Below are 24,850 nucleotides of genomic sequence, written 5' to 3'. Positions count from 1 at the left end.
TTTGGTTCCTTATGGTGAGTGAGGGGTGGGGGCCAAAATGCTTCTTCTTTGAATCATGCCACTCAGTGCTCGTCATTCAGGGCAGGCAATTAGGCTTTGGTTTAGTATCTCACCTCAATGACAGCAGCCCTACTAGTATGACACCCCTCTGCACCATGCTAGAGTGACAAGCTTTATTATAAGCCCAGAATTAAATATAAATAATCAGCATAAAACTATTCACACATCTGGTTATATACTACAAGTCTCCTCCCACCCTACTTCATCTAACCCTATCAGTATAACCTTCAATTGCTGTAACACTCAAGTGCTTATCTCACTTCTCTCTCTCTCTGCCCCAAATATACTATTCACCTAAACAGTTGCATGCGGTAGCAAGTTGCACATTTTTAACATTGTGTGTGTGAAGAAGTTTCTTGTAAATTTCTTATGGAGTTATCTCCTGTTCTATTTATAGTCCCTAGCTTTTAGCCTCCCCTCAAAGTGAAAATATCAGCTCCGTGTCAACTTTATCAAAACCCATCCAGTGGTGAGGCAAACAGAAGAGGGGGTTGCCAAATCCAGATCCGTGAATTGAAAGTTTTGAGGCAGCTGGTTGAAGTAGCAGAATTAAGAAAGAGCAAGGCTTTGAATAGATTTAAACATGATAAGAAGATTTTAACCTGTAGCACTGGGTGAAGACTTCTACCAAGCCCCCCCTCAGCCTACACTTATCAAACTAAACAGGCTCCAATCTGATGAATCTTTCCCGGTGTTATATTGATCTGTGATCCACTGCATTGGCAGCAGCATATAGCCCATGTAATGGTTGGAGTCCTTGTCAGTCATCACAAGTTGACATTTTCTGAAAGACTTATTTAAAGTTTCACCAATTCTAATGCCATTTGCATATTTCTAATTCAAAGAGCCTTCATTAATCACAGTTCTAAAATTAAAATCAGGTCTCAGGACATATGCGCCTTTGAGAGTCTGGCAAGTACAAATATTGGATTTGTACTGAAGTCTGCAGTCTAGTTTTTTTAAAATCAATCAGCCTATGTTTGAAGTATCAGAATTTTCTTATTCTGCTTAACTGAATCTGGAGAATTTAGCACAAAGGCAAAGGGTGACAATCTTTGCCCTTAGCACTGGCACTGAGGTTAATGATGTTTTATTGTTGTAGGCTATCAGAACAACACAGTGGATCAGCCTTGGCTACTGTTTCATCTGCTGGATTGCAATGAAAAGGTTGCCAAACCAGAAACTGTCTATTCATCCACTTAGTGTAGATCTGTTCAGAAAATAAATATATGTATATGGCCATTCAGTCTATCATGCACATACTGGCTTTTGACGGTATCATCCAATTAATTCTATTCCCCAGCACTGACTCCATTGCCCTATAAATGATTTTCCTTTAAGCATTTTTGTTAATCATATGTGAACGTCACTAGTGAATCTGCTTACACAGCCCTTTCAGGAAGCCCATCGTAGATCTTAATAACCCTGGTTATTATAGACCAGTGAGCCTTACTTCGGCTGTGGTTAAAGTGTTGGAAAAGGTTATAAGAGATAGGATTTATCATCAACTAGAAAGGAAAAAGTTGATTAGGCATAGTCAACACATTTTTGTGAAGGGTAGATCGTGCCTTACAAACCTTATTGAGGTCTTTAGATTAGATTCCCTACAGTGTGGAAACAGACCCTTCAGCCCAACAAGTCCACATCAACCCTCCTAAGAGTAACCCACCCAGACTCATTTTCTCCTGACTAATGTACCTAACACTATGGGCAATTTAGCATGGCAAATCACCTGAATTGCACATCTTTTGGAGTGTGGGAGGAGACTGGAGCACCCGGAGGTAACCCACACAGACACGGGGAGAATGTGCAAACTCCACATCGCCAGTCATGCGAGGTGGGAATTGAACCCGGGTTCCTACTGCTGTGAGGTAGCAGTGCTAACCACTGAGCCACCATGTCCACTCCAAGAAGTTGAAGCAACAATGCTTCAAAATAATGGATAGTCATCACTGGGATTTGAACCCAGGATCCCCTGTTTACTAGACAGGTACTTTAACCCGCCAACTTTGAGTAGGTGACCAAACAGGTGGATTAGGGTAAAGGGGTTGATGTGGTGTATATTGATTTCAATAAGGTGTTTAATAAGGTTCCCCACTTTAGGTTATTGCACAAAATACAGAGTCATGGCATTGAGGGTGATTTAGCGATTCGGATCAGAAGTTGGCTAGCTGAAAGAAGACAGAGGGTGGTAGTTGATGGGAAATATTCATCCTGGAGTTCTGTTACTAGTGGTGTACCGCAAGGATCTGTTTTGGGCCACTGCTATTTGTCATTGTTATAAATGACCTGGATGAGGGCGGAGATGGATGGGTAGTAGATTTACAGTTGACACTCAGGTCAGTGGAGTTGTGGACAGTACCGAAGGATGTTGGGACATAGATAAGCTGCAGAACTGGGCTGAGAGGGGGCAAATGGTACTTAATGCGGAAAAGTGTGAGGTGATTCACTTTGGAAGGAACAACAGAAATAGAGAGTACTGGGATAATGGTAAGATTCTTGGCAGTGTAGATGAGCAGAGAGATCATGTCCATGTACATAGATCCCTGAAAGTTGCCACCAAGTTATGGCAAGGAATCTGTTACTTGTCCCATTGAGACCACCCTAAGCCAATTCCCACTCCTCTGCCCTTTGCCTCTCACTCTCCAAATTTCTAATCTTATTCCCTTCTGAAAGCCACAACTGACTGTACCTCCACCATCCTCTCAAGTGATACACCGGATAAGAAGCCAAAGACCTCATTTGCCCAGACGTAATTGGTCCGAAATGCATAGAAAGCAGGGAGTGTTCCCAATGTCCTTCCCATGATTGGCTTCTTAAACCAACACCAAAATGAGTCAACTGGTCATTGCTGTTTATTCTGTAAAAATTGGCTGTTGTGATTGCCTATGTAACCACAGTGACAATACTTGGAAAGAGATTAAATTATTTGAAATTATTATTGAAACATACCAGATTTGTATGAAGAAAAATAAATCAAAATAACTTCTCACAGAAAGCAGAAGGGTTATGCAGATCCCTCTGATTTTACCAAGCCACGTTAACATCTCTGTAAAGGACAGATCTTTGTTATCCTGTTAAATCAGTCTCCTGATGTTCAGCAATTCAGGAGGAAGTTCATAGAATTTTTCCCTGAAATGGCCCGACTTTTTGCTCAAAACAAGAAATTTCAATAACCAACTTGTAAACAGACTGAGAATTTCAAAGCCTTAACAGGGAGAGGGTTGGAATTGGCAGTTAGGTAGAATTTTGAGATTAAAAATAATTGACTTCGGTCTTCCCAACAAACAATTACTTCTGTCACTTAGAAGAGCTCTGGGTCAGTCATTCTCTCCAAGACTGTGGAGCCATGCTCATTTTGCTTAAGGTCCATATACTTTTGTTGGGCGAAGGCATGACGGAATAATGTAACCAAGACAGGCATGTGGAGGTGAGACTTAGATCTTCAAACTCTAACTGGATGGCAGAACAGGTTCAGGAGGCTGAATGGAGTCCTCCTGTTCCCGTGTTATGTCAGAACAATGCCATTGATTTGATCATACATCTCTCTTTGAAATAAGCCCAGCTCCTTCTATTGAAAAGGGTTGCAAATCAGTCTCACTTGCTTTGACCATAAATCTCACTCCTTGGCTGTGGATGCTCAGCCTTCATATTTAATCTATACTACTTCATTGGAAATGGCTCATTACTCACCAAATATTCCTTTGTAGAAACAAGGTCACATTTCATCAATTATTTCACAGAAGAGAACCAATAGATATTGATAGTGTTGCAGTTAGTTATGGATGAAATCATGGGGGGTAGGTCATGTAAAAAAATACACTTTTTGCTCTTTTAAATTCAATTCCTCATTCTTGTGTCCCCTCTTACCCCCCTTTCTTTCTCTGTCTCCCTCCCCCTTGCATCCTTTTCTCTCCAAGAGTTCCAACCTAATTGCATAACTCAATTATCACGTCATGATTTACCTCAGAGCTAATTTTAGGCCTTCCCACTTGGAAGGAGCACCGCTGGTTAGAATGCCAATTGGGTGCTTCCCATTGCTGTTTTAACTGTTGAGTGTTTGGAAACATAACCCAAAATCCACCCAGAAGGAAAAGCTAGTAAGAAGGAAAAAAAAAGTAAGACTTGGAAATAAATGTGTAGATTGTACTTGAACTCCATTTCGAGGAATACAAAATAAATGGGCCAATATATGTCATCTTTTTTCCAGTTTTACTCCTTCTGGACAGGTTAACTCTTCAGTTCCATACTATATAAAATGTTAACCGGAGGCTCACCTGCTGTCTCAGGGGATTTAAAAGGTCCGCTGGCCACCGTTGTGAAGCTGAGTGAACTGGGAGTAGAATTTTTCTGGCTGTGAGTGTTGTGGTCGGTCATACATGCCTCAGCCCACTGCTGGCCTGGCCTCAGTGGGTGGCTGGGTGTGTGGGGACTCTCACACATGAGAGACTGTCTGAACAACTCCAAACTCCTCCACCCTACTCCCCCTCAGGAGTAATCAAGACCAGAACTAGGTGCAATAGTAGTAATAATAAATCCAATAGAGAATTCAGGAAACAGAAATTCTTCAATATGAGAATGGTGACATCATGGAGCCTGCAACCACAGGGAACAGTTGAGATGAAGGAGAAGCTGGAAAAGCACACAAAAGTGAAAGATCAAAGGGTCATGTTGATGGAATTTATATAAGGCGTTGAGGTTGGGAAAAGATTTTAGTGAAGGATAAACAACAGCAAGTAGTAACTGGTTTCAATTCTGCAAATTCTACTGTCTGTTGGCAAATCTGCTGATATGATGGATGACCATGGGGACTGATGTGAGTGGAATTGGTTTTCACACACCAGTCACTCACTTCAGGGGAAGGGAGAAAACAGAGGCAAAAATAAATCAATAAGCTCAACCTGTTTATTCCAATAAATACGGTAGTTGTAAGACTTGCTGCCTGATAGGCCTTTGGGAGTCACCACATGGTACGACTGTAACTGTGGAATGCTTTTAAACAAACTCTCACTGTAAGCCCATCTGCAAGTAATCATTTGCTATCCAAAGACTATGCACTTTCAAGAAAAAGTACTTACACTGCACACAACAAATTCAACATGGTCTTTAGAATAACAATCTTGCCAGCAATTAATAAAGGTTCCCTTGTGGAAGTGAGCTCAGTACTTTCATTCTATGCTCCTTGATTACACCATGGCCCCAACAGAACCCCCTCCGATTACGCAAACTGTGAGCCAAAGGTCTGGATTTATGCATCCATTCTGAATCCCAAGTAAGTTACCAGATCTGCTTGATATTTGCACCAATCTTGTTTACTTGGTTCTGATGATGATATCCACCCAATTTGCTGAAACATTCTTGTACCCTTTTCAGAGAAAGAACGTTCATAAATAAAGAAGTGAAGGAAGGTTCTATTTGCGGCACTATTTGAAAATGAACTGAGCTTTTTCCAGTGTTCCAGTTAATATCAATCCAATCCCTAAAAGTGATTGTCTAGTCATTAACACATTATTCGTTGTAGGATCTTTGCTTTAATTGCTTCCATAACCGCAAGACATTCCAAAGTTTTTGCTAATCCATAATAGTAGTGTACTCACTGTTGTGATGTAGGAGACTTTGCTGTATGCTAATTTCCAAACCTGCACCCTCTACCACTTAGAAAGACAAGGGCAGCAAGTGCAATGGAAAGACCATAACTTGTAAGTTCCCCTTCAAGGCATAGATTGTCCTGGCCTGGAATTCTATTGCCAACAGTTCTTTGTGTTAGGCTCAAAATCTAGGAAGTCTCTGCATCCCTGAATTATGGGAGTATCTACACCTTTTGACTCAAACAGTTCAACAAGACGGCACCCCATGATTAGATTAGATTACTTAGATTACTTACGGTGTGGAAACAGGCCCTTCGGCCCAACAAGTCCACACCGACCCACCGAAGCGCAACCCACCCATACCCCTACATATGCCCCTTACCTAACACTACGGGCAATTTAGCATGGCCAATTCACCTGGCCCGCACATCTTTGGACTGTGGGAGGAAACCGGAGCACCCGGAGGAAACCCACGCAGACACAGGGAGAACATGCAAACTCCACACAGTCTGAGTCGGGAATTGAACCCGGGTCTCAGGCGCTGTGAGGCAGCAGTGCTAACCACTGTGCCACCGTGCCGCCCCAATGATCTTCAAGGCAATTAGGGATGGAGCATAAATGCCGGCCCAGCCAGAAGGCTCACATTATAAAAGAGTAAAAAATGTTGTGAAATGATCTTCTTTCAATGATGAGGCTGAAAAGATTGTTATTTTAGGGCATGGCGTCTTTAACTTAACGTAACGTCATGTGGCCTGTTCTGGAGTCTCCCTGAGAAAAATTCTTGCTGATTTCGCTCTTAAAGATTAAAGCGGTCCAGACTGGGAAGAAAGTGAAAGGTGTCAACACTTGGAGAGAATGGTAGCAGTCTGTGAACTGACAATGGATAGAGGGGGATGGAGAGGAAAAGCAGCAATTGGCAGCAAGACATTATGGTTCAATAATCAGGTATGGTTCAAATACAGGTCATTCTGCTACAAAGTGTATTTTGTCTGCACAAATTGGCTATAACACTACTGACAAATTGTCGACGTTGTTTGGATAATGCAAATGTTTTACTGAAAGGGTATAGCAATCTTTATAGCGCAATTTTCAGGAGTGGTTTTCCATAGCACAATTTTCTAAAGCGTGAGCCTGCAGAGGAACACAACCGTCACATTATAGCAGAACAACCTGTAGCTTGCATTTAGAGGGAGGAAAAAATTTCACAGTGAAGAGAGGTTTGAGATTAAAAGTTCAAAGTGAGTGAGAAAGGAAAAAAAAAGTAAACCCTGGGAGTTAAGAATTGCCTCAGACTGTTTATGGGACAATTGAATATCTGCTTCAAGGATAGTATTGTAGTTTTGGTTGCTAAGGAAATAGGGAATGTTCTCCTCTGTGACTGAAGTAAAAATGGCCAAAAATAATGAAATGAAACTAGGAGATAAATACTGGCCAGAACACAGAATATTGACTGCTCTCATTCAAATAATGCAATACAGTATTTAACACCTGACCAAGAGGCTCTGAGGGCCTCATCCAAAACACAGCATCTCCAATGGTGGAACAGTCTCTCAGTACAGGTGGTGTGTTCAAGTGCCTCCTGAGACCTTTCTGAAATTCCTCATCATCTGAAACACTTTATTGGGCTGCTTCATGCTGTCATCATGTTCCTAAGAGCTCATCGAGGAAGAATGTAATTACAGTGAGGCTATTTTGACTTGTTTATTGACAGGCTGCGATGCGCCTGGTGTCTCCACAATGGTGTAATACAGTGGACTATTTATAAACCACACTGGGGATTACCCCTAAACAAATGATATTTATTCCATCACTGACTTTACCACAGGGTAAAAACTAATTTGTCATAAAACGTTTGCAGATGTGGTGAGTGTGCAACCATGAAAGTCTGAAGTGAATTATTTTCTGATGTTTAAACTAGCTACGATTTTACCCTCAAAGACGCTCCATGAACATTTCTGTTTCACCTGTTCCTCCTGCATGGTGGAACAACATGGGTCTGCAGCTTGCCTTCCAACTCTGGCAGGGAGCCTGGCTTCCGCTCAGACAGCCAAGTTAGATGATGGGTTCAAACAAGGAAGCTTGGACATGCCTTCCAACTTCTAGACACAGCATATTGATGCATCAGGAATGGCCTTCTTGTGGGCTGTCGGATTCTATGAACAAATGATAAACGTCTGGATTGTCATGCAAGCTAACAACGTAGAATAGTTCAAAACACTTGGCTGGTTGAGTGGGGTCTCCGGGGCAGAAAGGCATTTCTATGGCATTTTTCACATAGAATCTGAAAGCAACTGAGGCCATTTAGTCCATTGTGCCTGTGCTGACTTTTAGTAAGAGTCTTCCAATTCATCCCATTCCCCTCCTCTTTCTGCACAGCACCAATGTTCAAGCAGGGCAGTCCATTAGTTCAGTGGTTAGCATTGCTGCCTTACAGCGCCAGGGGCCTGGGTTTGATTCCACCTTCTGGCGACTGTCTGTTTGGAGTTTGCTCATTCTTCCAGTGTCTCTGTAGGTACTCTGGTTTCCTCCCACAGTCCAAAGATGTGGGGGTTAGGTGGATCGGCCGTACTAAGTTGTCCAGAGATGTACAGGCTAGGTGGATTAGTCATAGGAAGTGCAGAGTTACAGGGCTGGGGGTGGGGATGAGTGGGATGCTCTTCAGAGGGTCAGTGTGGTCTCGATGGGCCACATGGCCTGCTTCCACACCGCAGGGATTTTACTTACAGAAATTTCTTTCAAAGTTTATACTGCATTTGCTTCCACCAGTTTTTCAGGTCAACCATTCCAGATGATAACTCACTGCATAAACTAAACTCTCACCTGCCTCCCCGATTCTTTTGTCAATTTATTGCAAACTACCTTTCCTCGACTAGTGACCAGTGTCCCGACCCAAGGTGGAAACTGGTTCTTAGACATTCTTTAAAATCATCCTGAGGTAAGAATTTAACCCGGATCTTCTGATCCAGAGGGATGGATAGTACCACTTTAGCAGGTGGGCACTTCAAAGATTCATTTAAAAGAATTGTTCACAAGAACGGTTCCAGGGATGAGAAACTTCAGTCATGAGGATAGATCGAAGAATCTGGGACTGTTCTCCTTGGACGGAAGGTAGTTGTGGGAACATTTGGTGGAGGTTTTCAAAACCCTGAACATACTGGATAAAGTAGATAGGGAGAAGCTTCTAAAAGAAAACAGAATGAGGGAACATCAAACTAAAGTCACAGAGTCATAGAGATGTACAGCATAGGAACAGACCCTTCAGTCCAACTCGTACATGCTGACCAGATATCCCAACCCAATCTAGTCCCACCTTCCAGCACCCAGCCCACATCCCACCAAAGCCCTCCTATTCATATAACCATCCAGATGCCTTTTAAATGTTGCAATTGTACCAACTTCCACCATTTTCTCTAGCAACTCATTCCATACACGTACCACCCTCAATATGAAAACGTTGTCCCTTAGGTCTCTTTTTATATCTTTCCCCTCTCACCCTAAACCTATGCCCTCTAGTTCTGGACTCCCCCACGCCAGGGAAAAGACATTGGCTATTTATCCTATCCATGTCCCTCATAATTTTGTAAACCTCTATAAGGTCACCCCTCAGCCTCCAACGCTCCAGCGAAAACAGCCCAAGCCTATTCAATCTCTCCCTATAACTCAAATCTTCCAACCCTGGCAACATCCTTGTAAATCTTTTCTGAACCCTTTCAAGTTTCACAACATCTTTCCGATAGGAAGGAGACCAGAACTGCACGCAATATTCCAACAGTGGCCTAACCAATGTTCTGTACAGCCGCAACATGACCTCCCAACTCCTATGCTCAATAGTCTGACCAATAAATGAAAGCATATCAAATGCCCTCTTCACTATCCTATCTACCTGTGACTCCACTTTCAAGGAGCTATGAACCTGCATTCCAAGGTCACTTTGTACAGCAACACTCCCTAGGACCTTCCCATTAAGTGTATAAGTCCTGCAAAGATTTGCTTTCCCAAAATGCAGCACCTCGCATTTATCTAAATTAAACTCCATCTGGCACTTCTCAGCCCATTGGCCCATCTGATCAAGATCCTGTTGTCATCTGAGATAACCTCCTTCGCTGTCCACTACACCTCCAATTTTGGTACCATCTGCAAACTTACTAACTATACCTCTTATGCTCCCATCCAAATCATTTATATAAATGAAGAAAAGTAGTGGACCCAGCACCGAACCTCGTGGTACTCCACTGGTCACAGGTCTCCAGTCTGAAAAACAACCCTCCACCACTACCCTCTGTCGTCTACCTTTGAGCCAGTTCTGTATCCACCTAGCTACTTCTCCCTGTATTCCATGAGATCTAACCTTGGTCACCAGTCTCCCATGGGGAACCTTGTCAAATGCCTTAGTGAAGTCCATCATTCTTCCCTCATCAATCCTCTTTGCTACTTCTTCAAAAAACTTAAGTTTGTGAGACATGATTTCCCATGTGCAAAGCCACATTGACTATCCCTAATCAGTCCTTGCCATTTCAAATATGTGTGAATCCTGTTCCTCAGGATTTCCTCCAACAACTTGCCTATCACCGACGTCAGGCTCACTGGTCTATAGTTCCCTAGCCTGTCCTTACCACCTTTCTTAAACAGTGGCACCACACTAGCCAACCTCCAGTCTTCAGGCACCTCACCCGTGACTATTGATGATGCAAATATCTCCGAAAGAGGCCCAGCAATCACTTCCCTAGCTTCCCACAGAGTTCTAGGGTACAACTGATCAGGTCCTGGGGATTTATGCATTTCAAGACATCCAGCACTTCCTCCTCTGTAATGTGGACATTTTGCAAAATGTCACCATCTATTACCCTACATTCTACATCTTCCATGTCCTTTTCCACAGTAAATATTGATTGATGAGCAAATGAAGTAAAAGTGGTGTGAGAAAAGATAATTTTTCCATTCAGCGAGGGTATGCAAATACATTGCTCGTAGATATTGTGGAGGCAAGTTCAAGTGAGGCATTGAAAAGGGCATTGGATGAATGCTTGGATAAAAATGTGTGCAGGGGTACTGGGAAAAGGCAGGAGGTTGGCACTGGGTAATAGAACCAACGTAGGCATAATGGGCTGAACAGCATCTTTCTGTGCCATAACAATTCTGTGATTTTGTAAAATTGCACCCGAACCTCTCCACAATCAAAACACGCTGCTCTTGATCACAGCCGGAGCACAGGTGTATCATAGAAACATAGAAAATAGGAGCAGGACTAGGCCGTTAGCCTTTCAAGAGTGTTGCACCATTCAATATGATTATGGCTGATCATCCAACTCAGGACCTTGTTTCCATTTTTACCTTTCAACACTAAGAACTATACTTAACTCCTTGAAAACATTCAAGTTTGGTCACAACTGATTTCTGTGGAATGGAATTCCACAGGCTCACCACTTTCTGGGTGAAGACATTTCTCTTAATTTCAGTCCTAGATGCATTACCCTGAATTCAGACCCAAGGTTCTGAACTCCCTGGTCATCAGGAATATCCTTCTAGGGTTTACACTATCTATTCCTGTGAGAAGTTTATAGACATCTTTGAGATCCCCTCTCATTCTTATAAATTCCAGTGAACATAATCCTAACTGATCTTTCATATATCAGTCCTGCCATCCCAGCACTCAGTCTGCCAAACATTTGTCGCACTCCCTCCATACCTAGTTCAGATAAGGACACCAAAACTGCATACAATTCTCCAAGTGTAGTCTCACCAAGGACCTGTACAATTGCAGCGAGAGATCCCTGCTCTGCTACTCAAATCCTTTCACTTTGAAAGCCAACAGATCACGTGCCTTCTTCAGCAGTCTGCTAACTTTCACGGACTGGGGTACAAGGAAATCCAGCTCTCACTCCAGCTCCATCTTCCCCAATCTAAGATCTGCTGACATTTGCAACATCAGCAAAGGTCCCATAAAACTACAGCCAAAGGAAGCAAACCTAGTGCAGATATTTTCTAATCAACCTTTTGAGAGAAGTTGTGATACACCTCTGGAATCCTGAAGAAGGGTTACATCCGAAAGACATTGACTTGTCCACCTCCTGATGCTGCCTGGACTGCTGTGTTCTTCTAGCCTCCTGCCTGTCTATTTATGATACACCTCTGGAGCAGGTGGATTAGATTACTGACAGTGTGGAAACAGGCCATTCGGCCCAACAAGTCCACACCGACCCATACCCCTATGTTTGCCCTTTACCTAACACTACAGGCAATTTAGCATGGCCAATTCACCTGACCCGCACATCTTTGGACTGAAACCCACGCAGACACAGAGAGAACGTGCAAACTCCACACAGTCGCCTGAGGCGGGAATTGAACCCGGGTCTCTGGCGCTGTGAGGCAGTAGTGCTAACCACTGTGCCACCGTGTCGCACGGTGACTTGAATCTGTGCCTCCAGGCTCAGAGTTAATGACTCTACCAATGCCACACAAGAGCCCTCTTTACTATATATTCACTACCTTATTAATGGCTAAGGAAATGCAGAGTGACAAATATTTTCTTATGAATGCTTAAAAATACTAACAAAAACAAAATGCTGAAAAAAATAAGCATTTCAAGCAGCATCTGTGCAGAAATGAATACAGTTAAAGTTAATGGTGTAACCGTTCGGATGAACTTCACAGACCTGAAAGGTTAAGTCTTTTACTCTTCCCAGATGTTTCCAGACCTACTGAATATTTCCAATGTTTTCCCTCTTTAATTCAGATTTCCAGCCTCTGTAGTATTTTGCTCTTGGTGTTAGAGATACTACTTAAGTAGTCAAGGGGTGAGAAATAGGTTTCCTCCCATTTTCTGTCAGCCTTCCTAACTCCTGACAAAGAAAGACTTGCATTTCTATAGCGCCATTATGATCAGATAACTTCCAAAAGTGATTTACAGCCATTAAAAACTTTCAAAAGTGAAAATGGAGAAACTTTGGCAGTTGATTTGCACACACAGCTAGCTTCTAAAAACAACATTGAGAGAATGACCAGATAATCTATTATTTTTAAGTGATTACTTCGAATTTATGCCCACAGTCTTGTGGTCCACAGCTTACCCAGGTGTTAATGTTCTGCTTGAGCCATCTTCACCCTTCCTCACTGAACTCTTATCAGCATAACTCTCAACACCCTTCTGTCTCAGATGCTTATCCAAGCGCTCTGTAAAATGAACCTATACGACTTGCCGAACATTTGTAATGTTAACAAGTTCTACATTCTCATCGTTCTCTGAATTCCCAATTGAATATTTTGGTGACAACCTCACATTTGTAGCCTCTAGTTTTGCTGTTCTCACAACATTATCTTGAATATCTAGCAATTAAAAAATTGTTCATAAATTTAAGTAACTCTGTTAAGACACCCATTTTTCATACTACAACTCCCTTGCTCCCATTACATCAATAGCCGTTCACCTGTGGAGAAGTGTCCATGTTTATTCCCTCCCTCCACCCCCAAGAACATGTCACCCTCAAAAGGGACTTTGGATGAAAGTCTTATCTCGAAGAAGGCACCACCTACACTGCCAAACACATTAAGTACTAAACTGGAGGATTATCTTGATTTTTGAGCTCAAGTCCCTAGCGTGGGACTTTGCAAACACAGCCTTTTGACTTTGAAGCAGTAAATCAGCTGACCAGTTACGTCTCTAGCTCTAACTTGGGAGTTGGTTAGAGAGAGTTTACCTCAGCGGACAGCCCCGTTGCCTCAGCACAGACTTCATTTCAATCCTCAGGGGAATTAACAGGTTTAAAAAAAACTGCTTGTAAGTGCAGCAGCCCACTGTAAACACATTCATTTTAGAAAGCATTGCTTCTGCTTCTCACTAAGAGCACATTAGAAAATAAGAGTGACTATTAGAATTAAACTAAAGAGCACAGATTAATTTACTCACAGGTTTGAAACCACGTTAAGAATTAGTAAACTACAAAGTAAAGTAAAAGCACAACAAGCGACAGCAGAGCATCAGAACCACATCTAATCACATGTTAGTCAGTTGCTATTAGTTCAGAATGCGTCACTACAATGGCTAGAACTAGCTGGAGGTGTTCCAACTAGCTTTGGCACAACTCAAACAGCCCTTGGCATTAGATGCCCACGTTATACTTTAAGGTTGTCTTTAATAGTGAGCAGTGAGGCTAGGGAAAGCCACAGCACTAAGCAACCTTTTGCAACTGGAAGTGCTAACACATAGCTTCAGCAGGGGACTTTGACAAACTGCTTCCATGCACAGCTGCAGGAAGCACATGTGCTGATGTTACAATGCGGGGGTCCATCAATCCAGAACCCAGTCCTGGCTGCATTCATTCTGAGCACATTACTGATTTTTACCAGGTGCCCACACATATGCCTCCAGCTCCTCCATATTACTGAACAGTACCAGACTGACCCTGACAAAGATTCACAGCCAGACTGGCAATCTAGGTGCCAACTGCTCTGGTTTCAGTGCAGTGCTCTTCTGTTGCATGTACTGAGGGCAAGTTAGGCAACAATGGCAAATAGTCATAGAGATGTACAACATGGTCCAACCCATCCATGCCGACCAGATATCCCAACACAATCTAGTCTCATCTAGCACCCGGCCCATATCCCTCCAAACCCTTCCTATTCATATACCCATCCAGATGCCTTTTAAATGTTGCAATTCTACAAGCCTCCACCACTTCCTCTGGCAGCCCATTCCACACACATACCACCCTCTGCATGCAAAAGTGGCCCCTTAGGTCTCTTTTATATCTTTCCCACCTCACGCTAAACCTATGTCCTCTAGTTCTGGACTCCCCAACACCAGGGAAAAGACTTTGCCTATTTCTCCTATCCATGCCCCTCATGATTTTATAAAACCTCTATAAGGTTATCCCTCAGCCTCCAACACTCCAGAGAAAACAGCCCCAGTCTATTCAGCCTCTCCCTATAGCTCAAATCCTCCAACCTTGGCAACATCCTTGTAAATCTTTTCTGAACCCTTTCAAGTTTCACAACATCCTTCCAATAGGAAGGAGACCAGAATTGCAAGCAATATTTCAAAAGTGGCCTAACCAATGTCCTGTACAGCTGCAACATGACCTCCCAACTCCTGTACTCAATAGTCTGACCAATAAAGGAAAGCATACCAAACCCCTTCCTCACTATCCTATCTACCTGCAACTCCACTTTCAAGTAGCTGTGAACCTGCACTCCAAGGTCTGTTTGTTCAGCAACACTCCCTAGGACCTTACCATTAAGTGTATAAGTCCTGCTAAGATTTGCTTTCCCAAAACGCAGCATCTTACATTTATCTAAATTAAACTTCATCTGCCACTCCTCAGCCATTGGCTCAAATGTGCTTTCAGCAAGCGCATGTCTACAATGCACTTGAAGATAAAACGGTGCACAAAAGTTGACAAACAGAAAATGGAGCTGTGAAGCTGGCCACTTGTGAAAACATTTCATGGCTCTCAGAAGTGAACACAACAATGGATTAGATGAAGTGATCTTTGCTTTCCGACCGCGTCTTGCTTCATGGGAATAAGGGTTGGAGATGGCAAGACAGAGCCAATTCTGTGATCTGCCCATTTGCATGGTGGAATATCAAGCTGCGGGTTCACCCATAAATCATTTTTAATTATCTGCTGATCCCATCCTGGAGCAGGAAGAGCTTTCACAACCAGCAGAACCCCCAGGAGAAATGGTATTGAATAAGGACTGCTAACCCGACAGCGCGTTCCTGTTGCTAGCCAAACAGGAAAAAAGTGAAACACAAATACTTTCAGAATTTCCCTTCATAATATTGTGTTTCCCTATACTATAGTGTGGTTTTGCCAAAAGTCCCGTCACTGTTTGTGGGTAGATTTCCCTGCTTTGAGACATACCTCGCTCACTCAGAGCAGTCCAAACACACAACTTCAGTTTCCGAGTCAGGAAATGATCAAAGCACCACGCCACCTGGGTGCCTGACAAACACCCTGACAAACTACTCATTTTAAATCTAATTTTAAAACTCTGTGGGCCTGAACTTGTTTTTGATGATATTTCCAGTTGTGAGAGAGAACAAAACAGGTGGCCATAAAATTAATAAAGTCAATAATCAATTCAATAAGGAAAACAGGAGAAGTTTTGCTATTCAGAAGAATATAGAAATGTAGAGACTGGTAAGAATGTGAAATTTGCTACCTCACACAGTGGAGGTCATAGAGTCATGGAGATGCACAGCACTGAAACAGACCCTTTGTCCCAACTTGTCCATGCTGACCACACACCCCAAATTAATCTAGTCCCATTTGCCAGTACTTGACCCATATCACTCTAAATTCTTCCTATTCATGAAAAGCATAGATAGCTTTGGAAAGGATTATAAGAGATAGAATTTGCAAACATCTAGCAAGTAACAATTTGATTGCAGACAGTCAACATGGTTTCATCAAGGGGAGGTCATGCCTCACAAACCTCTGAGTTTATTTGAGAAGGTGACCAAGCATATGGATGAGGGTAGGGCTGTTGACGTGGTGTACATGGACTTCAGTAAAGCCTTTGAAAGGATTCCACATGGTAAGCCGATGGAGAAAATACACAGACATGGTATTGAGGTTGATTTAGCAGTTTGGATTAGAAACTGGCTTTCTGAAAGAAGGCAGTGAGTGGTGTTATTCAACCTGGAGTCTGGTTACTTGTCACAGGGATCTGTATTGGGACCACTGCTGTTTGTCATTTTAATAAATGACTGAGGTAGATAGGTTACTAAGTTTGCAGATGTCACTAAAGTTAGTGGAGTAGTGGACAGTATGGAAGAACATTACAGGTTGCAAGGGGACTTGGATAAACTGCAGAACTGGGCTGAGAGGTGGCAAATGAAGTTCAATGCAGCTAAATGTAAGGTGATTCACTTTGGGAAAGATAACAGGAAGGCAGAATACTGGGTCAATGGAAAATTCTTGGTCTGTGGATGTGCAGAGGGATCTTGGAGTCCATGTACGTAGATCCCCGAAAGTTGCCACCCAGGTTGATGGTGATGTTAAGAAGGCATGGTTAGGTTTTATTGGTAGAGGGATTGAGTTCCAAAGCTGTAGTGTCACGCAGCAACTATATAAAACGCTAGTGGGGCCTCACTTGGAATGGAGTACAGCTCTGGTAGCTCTATTACAGGAAGGATGTGGAAGCATTGGAAAAGGTGCAGAAGAGATTTACCAGGATGTTGCCTGGTCTGGAAGGAGGGTCTTACGAGGAAATGCTGAGACATTTGGGTCTGTTCTCATTGGAAACAAGAAGGCTCAGAGGGCATTTGATAGAGATATACAAGATGATCAGAGCATTAGATAAGATAGACAGTGAAATTCTTTTTCCTAGAATGATGACATCAGCTTGTGCGAGGGGGCATAGCTGCAAATTGAGGAGTGATAGATTTAAGATAGATATCAGAGGCAGGTTCTTTACTCAGAGTGGTAAGGGTGTGGAATGCCCTGCCTGCCAATGTAGTTAACTCAGCCACATTAGGGAGATTTAAACAGTCCTTGGATAAGCACATGGATGATGATGGGATAGTGTAGGGGGAAGGGCTTAGATTAGTACACTGGTTGGCGTAACATCGAGGGCCGAAGGGCCTGTTCTGTGCTGTATTGTTTGATGTTATTGTGCTATAGATTTAAGCAAAAGTTATATAAGTGCATGATGGAGAAAGGAATTGAAGATTGCAATGATCAGGTGACGTTAAGTTATAAAAGAGGCAACACATGTAAAGACTAAACAGGGATGTGGACCTGTAGTTCCAAAATAGACCCTTTCTCATAGAATCCCGACAGGGTGGAAGTAGATTATCCAGCCAACTGAGTCCACACTGACCTTCTGCAGTGCATTCCTCCCAGATCCATGCCACCCAACTCCCCCTGCCCCACCGCCATTCTCCTTACACCTCCCACCCACACCCTCCAACCCTATCCCTGTAATCCTGCATTTCCCATGGCTAATCCACCTGGTCTGTGCAGCTTTGCACTGCAGGTGGAAACCAGAGCACCTATAGAAAAGCCACACAGACCCATGGGGGAGAACGTGCAAACTCCACCCAGTCACTCGAGGTGGAATCAAACCTGGTCCCCTGGCACTGCGAGGCAGCAGTTCCAAACACAGAGCCACCCTGTTGCAGGAGGTTTAGGAGGGATTTGAGAAAAGGATTCTTCACTCCGAGAGCTGCGGGTAACTGACACTCACGGCCTGGAAAAGGGTGGTGAACACAGGAACCCCAGGACATTGAGGAACTATTTAGATGAACTCTTGAAATACCAATCGCACACAAGGCTATGGACCAAGTGTGGAAACATGAGACAATAGCAGATGGATGTTTGATCAACGGCACAGACGTGATGGGCTGAAGGCCACTTTCTGTGCTGTAAAATCTTCATGACAAGCACTAATAAGATTATTTGATTTACTGCTAAAAGTAGAGACAAATACATTTTCCTCAGGATTTTTTTGAAAACCTTCGACTTGGCATCTGGCCTCAAACTTAGTCTCCTGTATCACCAAAAAGACTGCAATTTCAGTGAGTACATCCTCCAACTGACACTGGAGCAACTGTCTAGGTTATACTAAACTGGCTGCTGAGTGATATAGACAGTAAATGGATGAAATCCTGTCAATATCTTAAGCACATTTTCCATGTAAATAAATCAGTTATCAATTTAACAGTAGCCCACATGGGCACAGTTCAAATCCATGCCAATTGTCATTGCAGCCAACCAATGTTACACTTCATTGGGCAAATCATCAGTTTGTCTAACGTTACCTTTGTGGACGCACTCATTACTTTAAATACTAGGAAATTCAGCTTTCTAGTGAATATTAAAGTGAATACTGCAATCTCATTTGGTGACAGAAGTGTCCAAGATCCTTAAAATCCAAATGAACGTTTGACATAGAACACAGAATCATTGCTGACATTCAACCAAATCCTTCTGATCTATCATTAGCAACTTGACCTTTAAAGGTCATGTGCATCTTCCAAATAGTGACGTCTTCAGTGGAAGACAGTGTGGGCCTAATACTTACACGTATGTATATGCACACAGCCACGTACATATACACACACAAAGACGCACACGACTAATCAGTTGACATTTCATGAAAGCTCAAAATCAAGGACCATGTCCATAGCATCACACTGACAGAGCAATTGTCTGAGTGATATGCTTTCAATGGAATTCTCACCCAGCCAAAGATTTGGACAATCTCTAATCCTCCCTGTTGTTTAAATAATTAGTGAAACAGAAGTGCAGAGAATGTAAAGAAACTGGCCTGACTGTGCTCAATGAAATACTAACACAGTGAAGATTATATCTTCAATAATAACTTACATGAACAGGAAATAAACAGACAGTTAATCAGCTCTGAAGAAGGGTCACTGGACCCCAAATGTCAACTCTGCTTTCTCTGCACAGATGCTGCCAGACCTGCTCATTTTTTCCAGCAATTTCTATTTTTGTTTCTGATTTTCAGTATCTTTGCTTTTTTTTCTGTTTGAAGAGTTAGGTCATCTACTTTTTCTGGAGTACATATGACTAGAGGTACAACTAATAGGTGTTTGCACAAGTCAGCCTTATGGTCTTTAACAAAAACAAATTGCTGTAAAAACTCAGCAGGTGTGGCAGCATCTGTGGACAGAAAGCAGAGTCTTCATTTTGAGTCCAGTGACTGCTTTCTCTCCACAGATGCGACCAGACCTGCTGAGTTCCTCCAGCAATTTCTGTTTTTGTTTCAGATTTCCAGCAACCGTAATTATTTGTTTTAGTTTAGTCTTTATTATAATATACTTACTGTCCTCTTGCAATGTTGCTCACCACTAATCCAGGTCCAAAGTAACTTGAAGTTTAATTGCTTATTTGTTCTTTTGCTGAAAATGTGTTGCTGGTCAAAGCACAGCAGGCCAGGCAGCATCTCAGGAATAGGGAATTCGACGTTTCGAGCATAAGTCCTTCATCAGGAATGAGAGAGAGTAGCCAAGCAGGCTAAGATAAAAGGTAGGGAGGAGGGACTAGGGGGAGGGGCGATGGAGGTGGGATAGGTGGAAGGAGGTCAAGGTGAGGGTGATAGGCCGGAGTGGGGTGGGGCGGAGAGGTCAGGAAGGAGATTGCAGGTTAGGAGGGCAGTGCTGAGTTGAGGGAACCAACTGAGACAAGGTGGGGGGAGGGGAAATGAGGAAACTGGAGAAATCTGAATTCATACCTTGTGGTTGGAGGGTTCCCAGGAGGAAGATGAGGCGCTCCTCCTCCAGCCGTCGTGTTGTTATGTTCTGCCGGTGGAGGAGTCCAAGGACCTGCATGTCCTCGGTGGAGTGGGAGGGAGAGTTAAAGTGTTGAGCCACGGGGTGGTTGGGTTGGTTGGTCCGGGCGGCCCAGAGGTGTTCTCTGAAGCGTTCTGCAAGTAAGCGGCCCGTCTCCCCAATATAGAGGAGGCCACATCGGGTGCAGCGGATGCAATAGATGATGTGTGTGGAGGTACAGGTGAACTTGTGGCGGATATGGAAGGATCCCTTGGGGCCTTGGAGGGAAGTGAGTGTGGAGGTGTGGGCGCAAGTTTTACATTTCCTGCGGTTGCAGGGGAAAGTGCCGGGGGTGGAGGTTGGGTTGGTGGGGGGTGTGGATCTGACGAGGGAGTCACGAAGGGAGTGGTCCTTGCGGAACGCTGATAGGGGAGGGGAGGGAAATATATCCTTGGTGGTGGGGTCCGTTCACCCTCACCTTGACCTCCTTCCACCTATCCCACCTCCATCGCCCCTCCCCCAAGTCCCTCCTCCCTACCTTTTATCTTAGCCTGCTTGGCTACTCTCTCTCATTCCTGATGAAGGGCTTATGCTCGAAACGTCGAATTCCCTATTCCTGAGATGCTGCCTGGCCTGCTGTGCTTTGACCAGCAACACATTTTCAGCTGTGATCTCCAGCATCTGCAGACCTCATTTTTTACTATTTGTTCTTTTGGCCTCACTTGAAATAAATCAATTGTAGTGATCTCTGAATTACAGGACTATTCTAACTGCTTCTAAATGGCAATTTTCAGCTGAAATGATTGACTTTGTCATTTTACCATACCTTTCTCTTCTATCATTAACTATGGGGCAATGTTCCCTTTAAGATGAATGCGTGTCCAATCACATAACAATCCATCAAGTACCACACACTTCAATATTACAGCTATGCACACCATGACGGTTAAATGTGGTTTGCTGCCACTTTAGCCCATAGGTAAAGTACTAGTAAACTCCTCAAAGACAGGAATTTTACAGATGAGAGCCAAGCTGGAGATGATTAATCAGGTGGACTTAACAGCCACAGTTCACTCAGATCGGCTTCTGAAGTCTGAAGCTATCACTCAGCACTTGCCTTTCCTGCAAACAACTCACTGCTTCCCTCCACCTCTGAGCTCTGTGTTACAGTACTTCCAGCTCACAGCGAGTGTTCAGCAGATAGAAGTAACAAGTTGAAAGAAGTGGTGAACTGGAGATCAAAAAAGGCCAAATGAGTAAATTATTACAGTTTAACAAGTTGAGCATTGTCAAATTAGTAAGAGTCACTAGGAGGATTTTTGCCTCAACTCATCTCATTTGATCAAGTCACTCTGCTGCAGTTGGTTTCGTAGGATATTGAAGAATGATTGTTCCCGAAGACTTTTGATGCATTAAAGCTACCCCAGAGCATTTCCAGGGAGTTCGCGATTTGGATTCCTGACCCAATCACATTACAACGCAAAGGTTCTTGCGGCTTTCTCAAAGCTGAACTGGAATAAATGCCACTCAAGTTAACTACCACTTTTCCCCTGCGCTTCCATTGTGGCAGCTTATACAGTTTTTAGGCCAGGCCTCTTGAACAGAAATGGCAAACGTTAAGTTGCAGGGTTCCCTCCCAAAGACTCGCTGGCAGGTTCAAGTTCTAAACTGCCAAAGAAATCTGCAGACCACAAAATTTGCTTAAAATGTGAAAACAGGTGCAGAGATTACAATGCGCAATTAACACAAGTACGTTGCTTCCCTTGTAAATGTAGACAGTTTGTAAAATGTGTTCAATGCTGTTGGGTGACTGCACAGCTAAACAGGGGTGAAATATTGTGGGAGACTACCAGTGATTGAAGTTAGCTAGTACTGTACTACCTAAAGATACCCTCTGCCTATTATTGCCTGGCTGAAACTGGATGCACACGAGACTAAGAAGAATACTGAACTACGGCACATTCAAAGAGAAGGTTGCACGAATTTCTTACAATACATTGCAGCATCTGGTCTGGGAATTATAGAGGAGAATTATCAACTGACAAGAGTCCGAATACCGTTAAACAAATTCTCAGCTGACAGTGGGAGTAGAAGGTTGTGACATTCGACCCTCAGAATCTGAGTGCAGCCCTGCAACATGTTCAATGACTTCCCATTAGAGGTCAGGGTCAGTACAAGCATCAATAAATCTCTTACCTAATAAGTGTGCAATTAGCTCCTCTCAAATGCTCGATGCTCCACACCTACATCACTCAAAAACCAATGACTTTTATTCCATCACAAGTAGACGGGAGGATGGAATCCGAAAGAATATTTACCATCCACACGTGTCAGAACAACATACCATAATTTCTTCAATAACACTTCCAGATCTCAAGCAGATGCATAGCAACACCACCATATGCAACATACCGGGGTCTAGATTAGAGTGGTGCTGGAAAAGCACAGCAGGTCAGGCAGCATCTGAAGAGCAGGAAAATCAATGTTTCGGGCAAAAGCCCTTCATCAGGAGTTCCTTGTAAGTGTTGACAGTTTGTAAAATTTGTTCAATGCTGTTGGGTGACTGCACAGCTAAGTAGATTAGATTAGATTAGATTAGATTAGATTAGATTAGATTACTTACAGTGTGGAAACAGGCCCTTCGGCCCAACAAATCCACAACGACCCACCGAAGCGAAACCCACCCATACCCCTACATTTACCCCTTACCTAACACTACGGGCAATTTAGCATGGCCAATTCACCTGACCCGCACATCTTTGGACTGTGGGAGGAAACTGGAGCACCCGGAGGAAACCCACGCAGACACGGGGAGAACGTGCAAACTCCACACAGTCGGTCGCCTGAGTCGGGAATTGAACCTGGGTCTCAGGCGCTGTGAGGCAGCAGTGCTAACCACTGTGGGGGTGAAATATTGTGGGAGACTACCAGCGATTGAAGTTAGCCAGTGCTGTACTACCTCAAATACCCTCCGCCTTTTATTGTCTGGCTGAAACTGAATGTACACGAGACTAAGAAGAACACTGAACTATGGCACACACAAAGAGACCTGCTGTGCTTTTCCAGCATCGCTCTAATCTAGCCTCTGATCTCCAGCATCTGCAGTCCTCACTTTCACATACAAGGTACCATCTAGAACATACAGTCTTGATTTGGAACCATATCACTGTCCCTTCATTGACAGGAGTTCTTTCCATAAAAGCATGGCAGGTGCATACATATTTCATGGACTTAGTGATTCAAGAAGGCGGATGGCCATCACTCTTGGGTAATTCATGATTGGCAATAAATGCTAGTCTATCCAGTGATGCCCAAATCCAATGAACAAATAAAAATGTTTGTGAAACAAATGGAATTTCTGTATTTTGCAAACTACTTTTCTCCCATCACCAGGAAGCGGGGTAGGCATATGGATCTGTGCAGGAAGATTCGAATTGCATAATTAGTACCTAAATATTAGGCCTTTGGTGTCTGGTTTAGATTTAATGAATTTATAGATACAATTCTGGAATTGTATGTCTTTTAAGCTGAGAGGGTTTCTAGATCTGATCGAGTGGAATATGGGAATTTGCTCACTGTTTCAGGATAACAATATCAATTAATTGCACTGACCATGAGCAATGTGCAACCAGGACCATAAATGCTTGTTTAAAAACTGGATATGGGATGAGATGAATGATGCCAATATGAGAACAATTTGCAAATGCCTCATTTTAAACACATGCTCAGCAAGAATGATAAACATCCAGTTTTTAAATGCAGCTTCTGTGTTTTTTTATGCTATTCTAATACTAGTGTCCATTAATGATATCAAAAATATGAACAGAAGGTATTTTAACCCACGTTTCACTGTGTCCGTCAATTCATTTTAACTCCAGAAACATTGGTGATTACCTCTCTTACTTTAAGCACCTTCAATGCCAAGTTGCAGTGCAAGCATCTCAAGTTTTGTGTCAAATAAAATAAGTGCTTAAACGTTTGTATCTTCTTTGACTCAGTAACGGTGGGGTGGGGAAGAGAAGATTCACCTCAAAGCTTTTTTTACCATTCTAATAATACTTGTCACTACAGTGTTAAATTCCCCAGGCAAACTACTTCAACAGAAAAGGACACTTCAGAGCAATATCTCCAAAGCTCTCTTGTAGATATGTTAGAATACTGCTCTTACCCTCCTTCAAAAATCTTAATTCTAGTTGGTTCCAGTCTCTTGGGTGTTGAGGTTTCATCTTCATGTTTCTCCCTCCTTTCTTCTTCCTTCTCTAATTTGCAGACTTCTTTTCTCCCATCACCAGGAAGTGGGGTAGGTGTATGGATCTGTACAGGAAGATTCGAGTTGCATAATTAGTACAATTGTGGGTTATATGTTTGCTATCACCATACAAGAGAGGTCTGGGAGTAATTGCAGCCTTGCAACTGTTAATGTCTAAACAGGCTGTTACAGAGATGGTGGTGTAGTGGTAACGTCACTGAACCAGTAAATCAAAGGCCCAGGCTAATTCTTAAGGTTCAAATCCAACTGACGGAGCTTAAAACAAAATAGAATTGAATGTAGGTCTCACTAATGATGATCATGAAACCATCACTGGTTGTTGTAAAAACCTAACTCCTTCACTAATGTCCTTGAGAGAAGGCAATCTACTGGCTTTCATGTGAATCAAGATCCATAGCATTGTGACTGACTCTTCACTCTCCCCTGGATTGTCCAACGAGCCACTTGATTCAAGGACAATACGAATGGAGAACACATATTGTTCTCATCAGCAATGCCCCCATCCCATGAAAGAAAAAGATAGCAAATGTTTGGTAAATTGTAGTCAAAATAGTGGAATGCCAGTCACCAGAAGTTAAATTATATGCATTGGTCAGCCCTCGCTTACTGCATTGAGTGTTCAGTACTGAACACCCAGTCACTGAAAACTAAATATATGCATAAACCAAGGCTCCAGTATGCATTGGGTGCATTGAC

The 24,850-nt window shown here is 43.0% G+C and overlaps 1 protein-coding gene across 1 annotated transcript in view; it reads right to left on the bottom strand.

Moving 5' to 3' along the window:
- Positions 1-24,850, bottom strand: part of LOC132829804 (transcription factor HIVEP3) — a 70,259-nt gene that overhangs the window by 38,599 nt on the left and 6,810 nt on the right. Inside the window, exon 2 of the mRNA XM_060847168.1 lies at positions 24,053-24,198. Coding sequence (XP_060703151.1) covers positions 24,053-24,198 — 146 coding nt within the window. The remainder of the gene's footprint in view (positions 1-24,052; positions 24,199-24,850) is intronic.

This window comes from Hemiscyllium ocellatum, chromosome 30, assembly GCF_020745735.1.
Source record: "Hemiscyllium ocellatum isolate sHemOce1 chromosome 30, sHemOce1.pat.X.cur, whole genome shotgun sequence".
Lineage (NCBI taxonomy): Eukaryota > Metazoa > Chordata > Chondrichthyes > Orectolobiformes > Hemiscylliidae > Hemiscyllium > Hemiscyllium ocellatum.
This window is presented reverse-complemented; position numbering and strand designations above follow the sequence as displayed.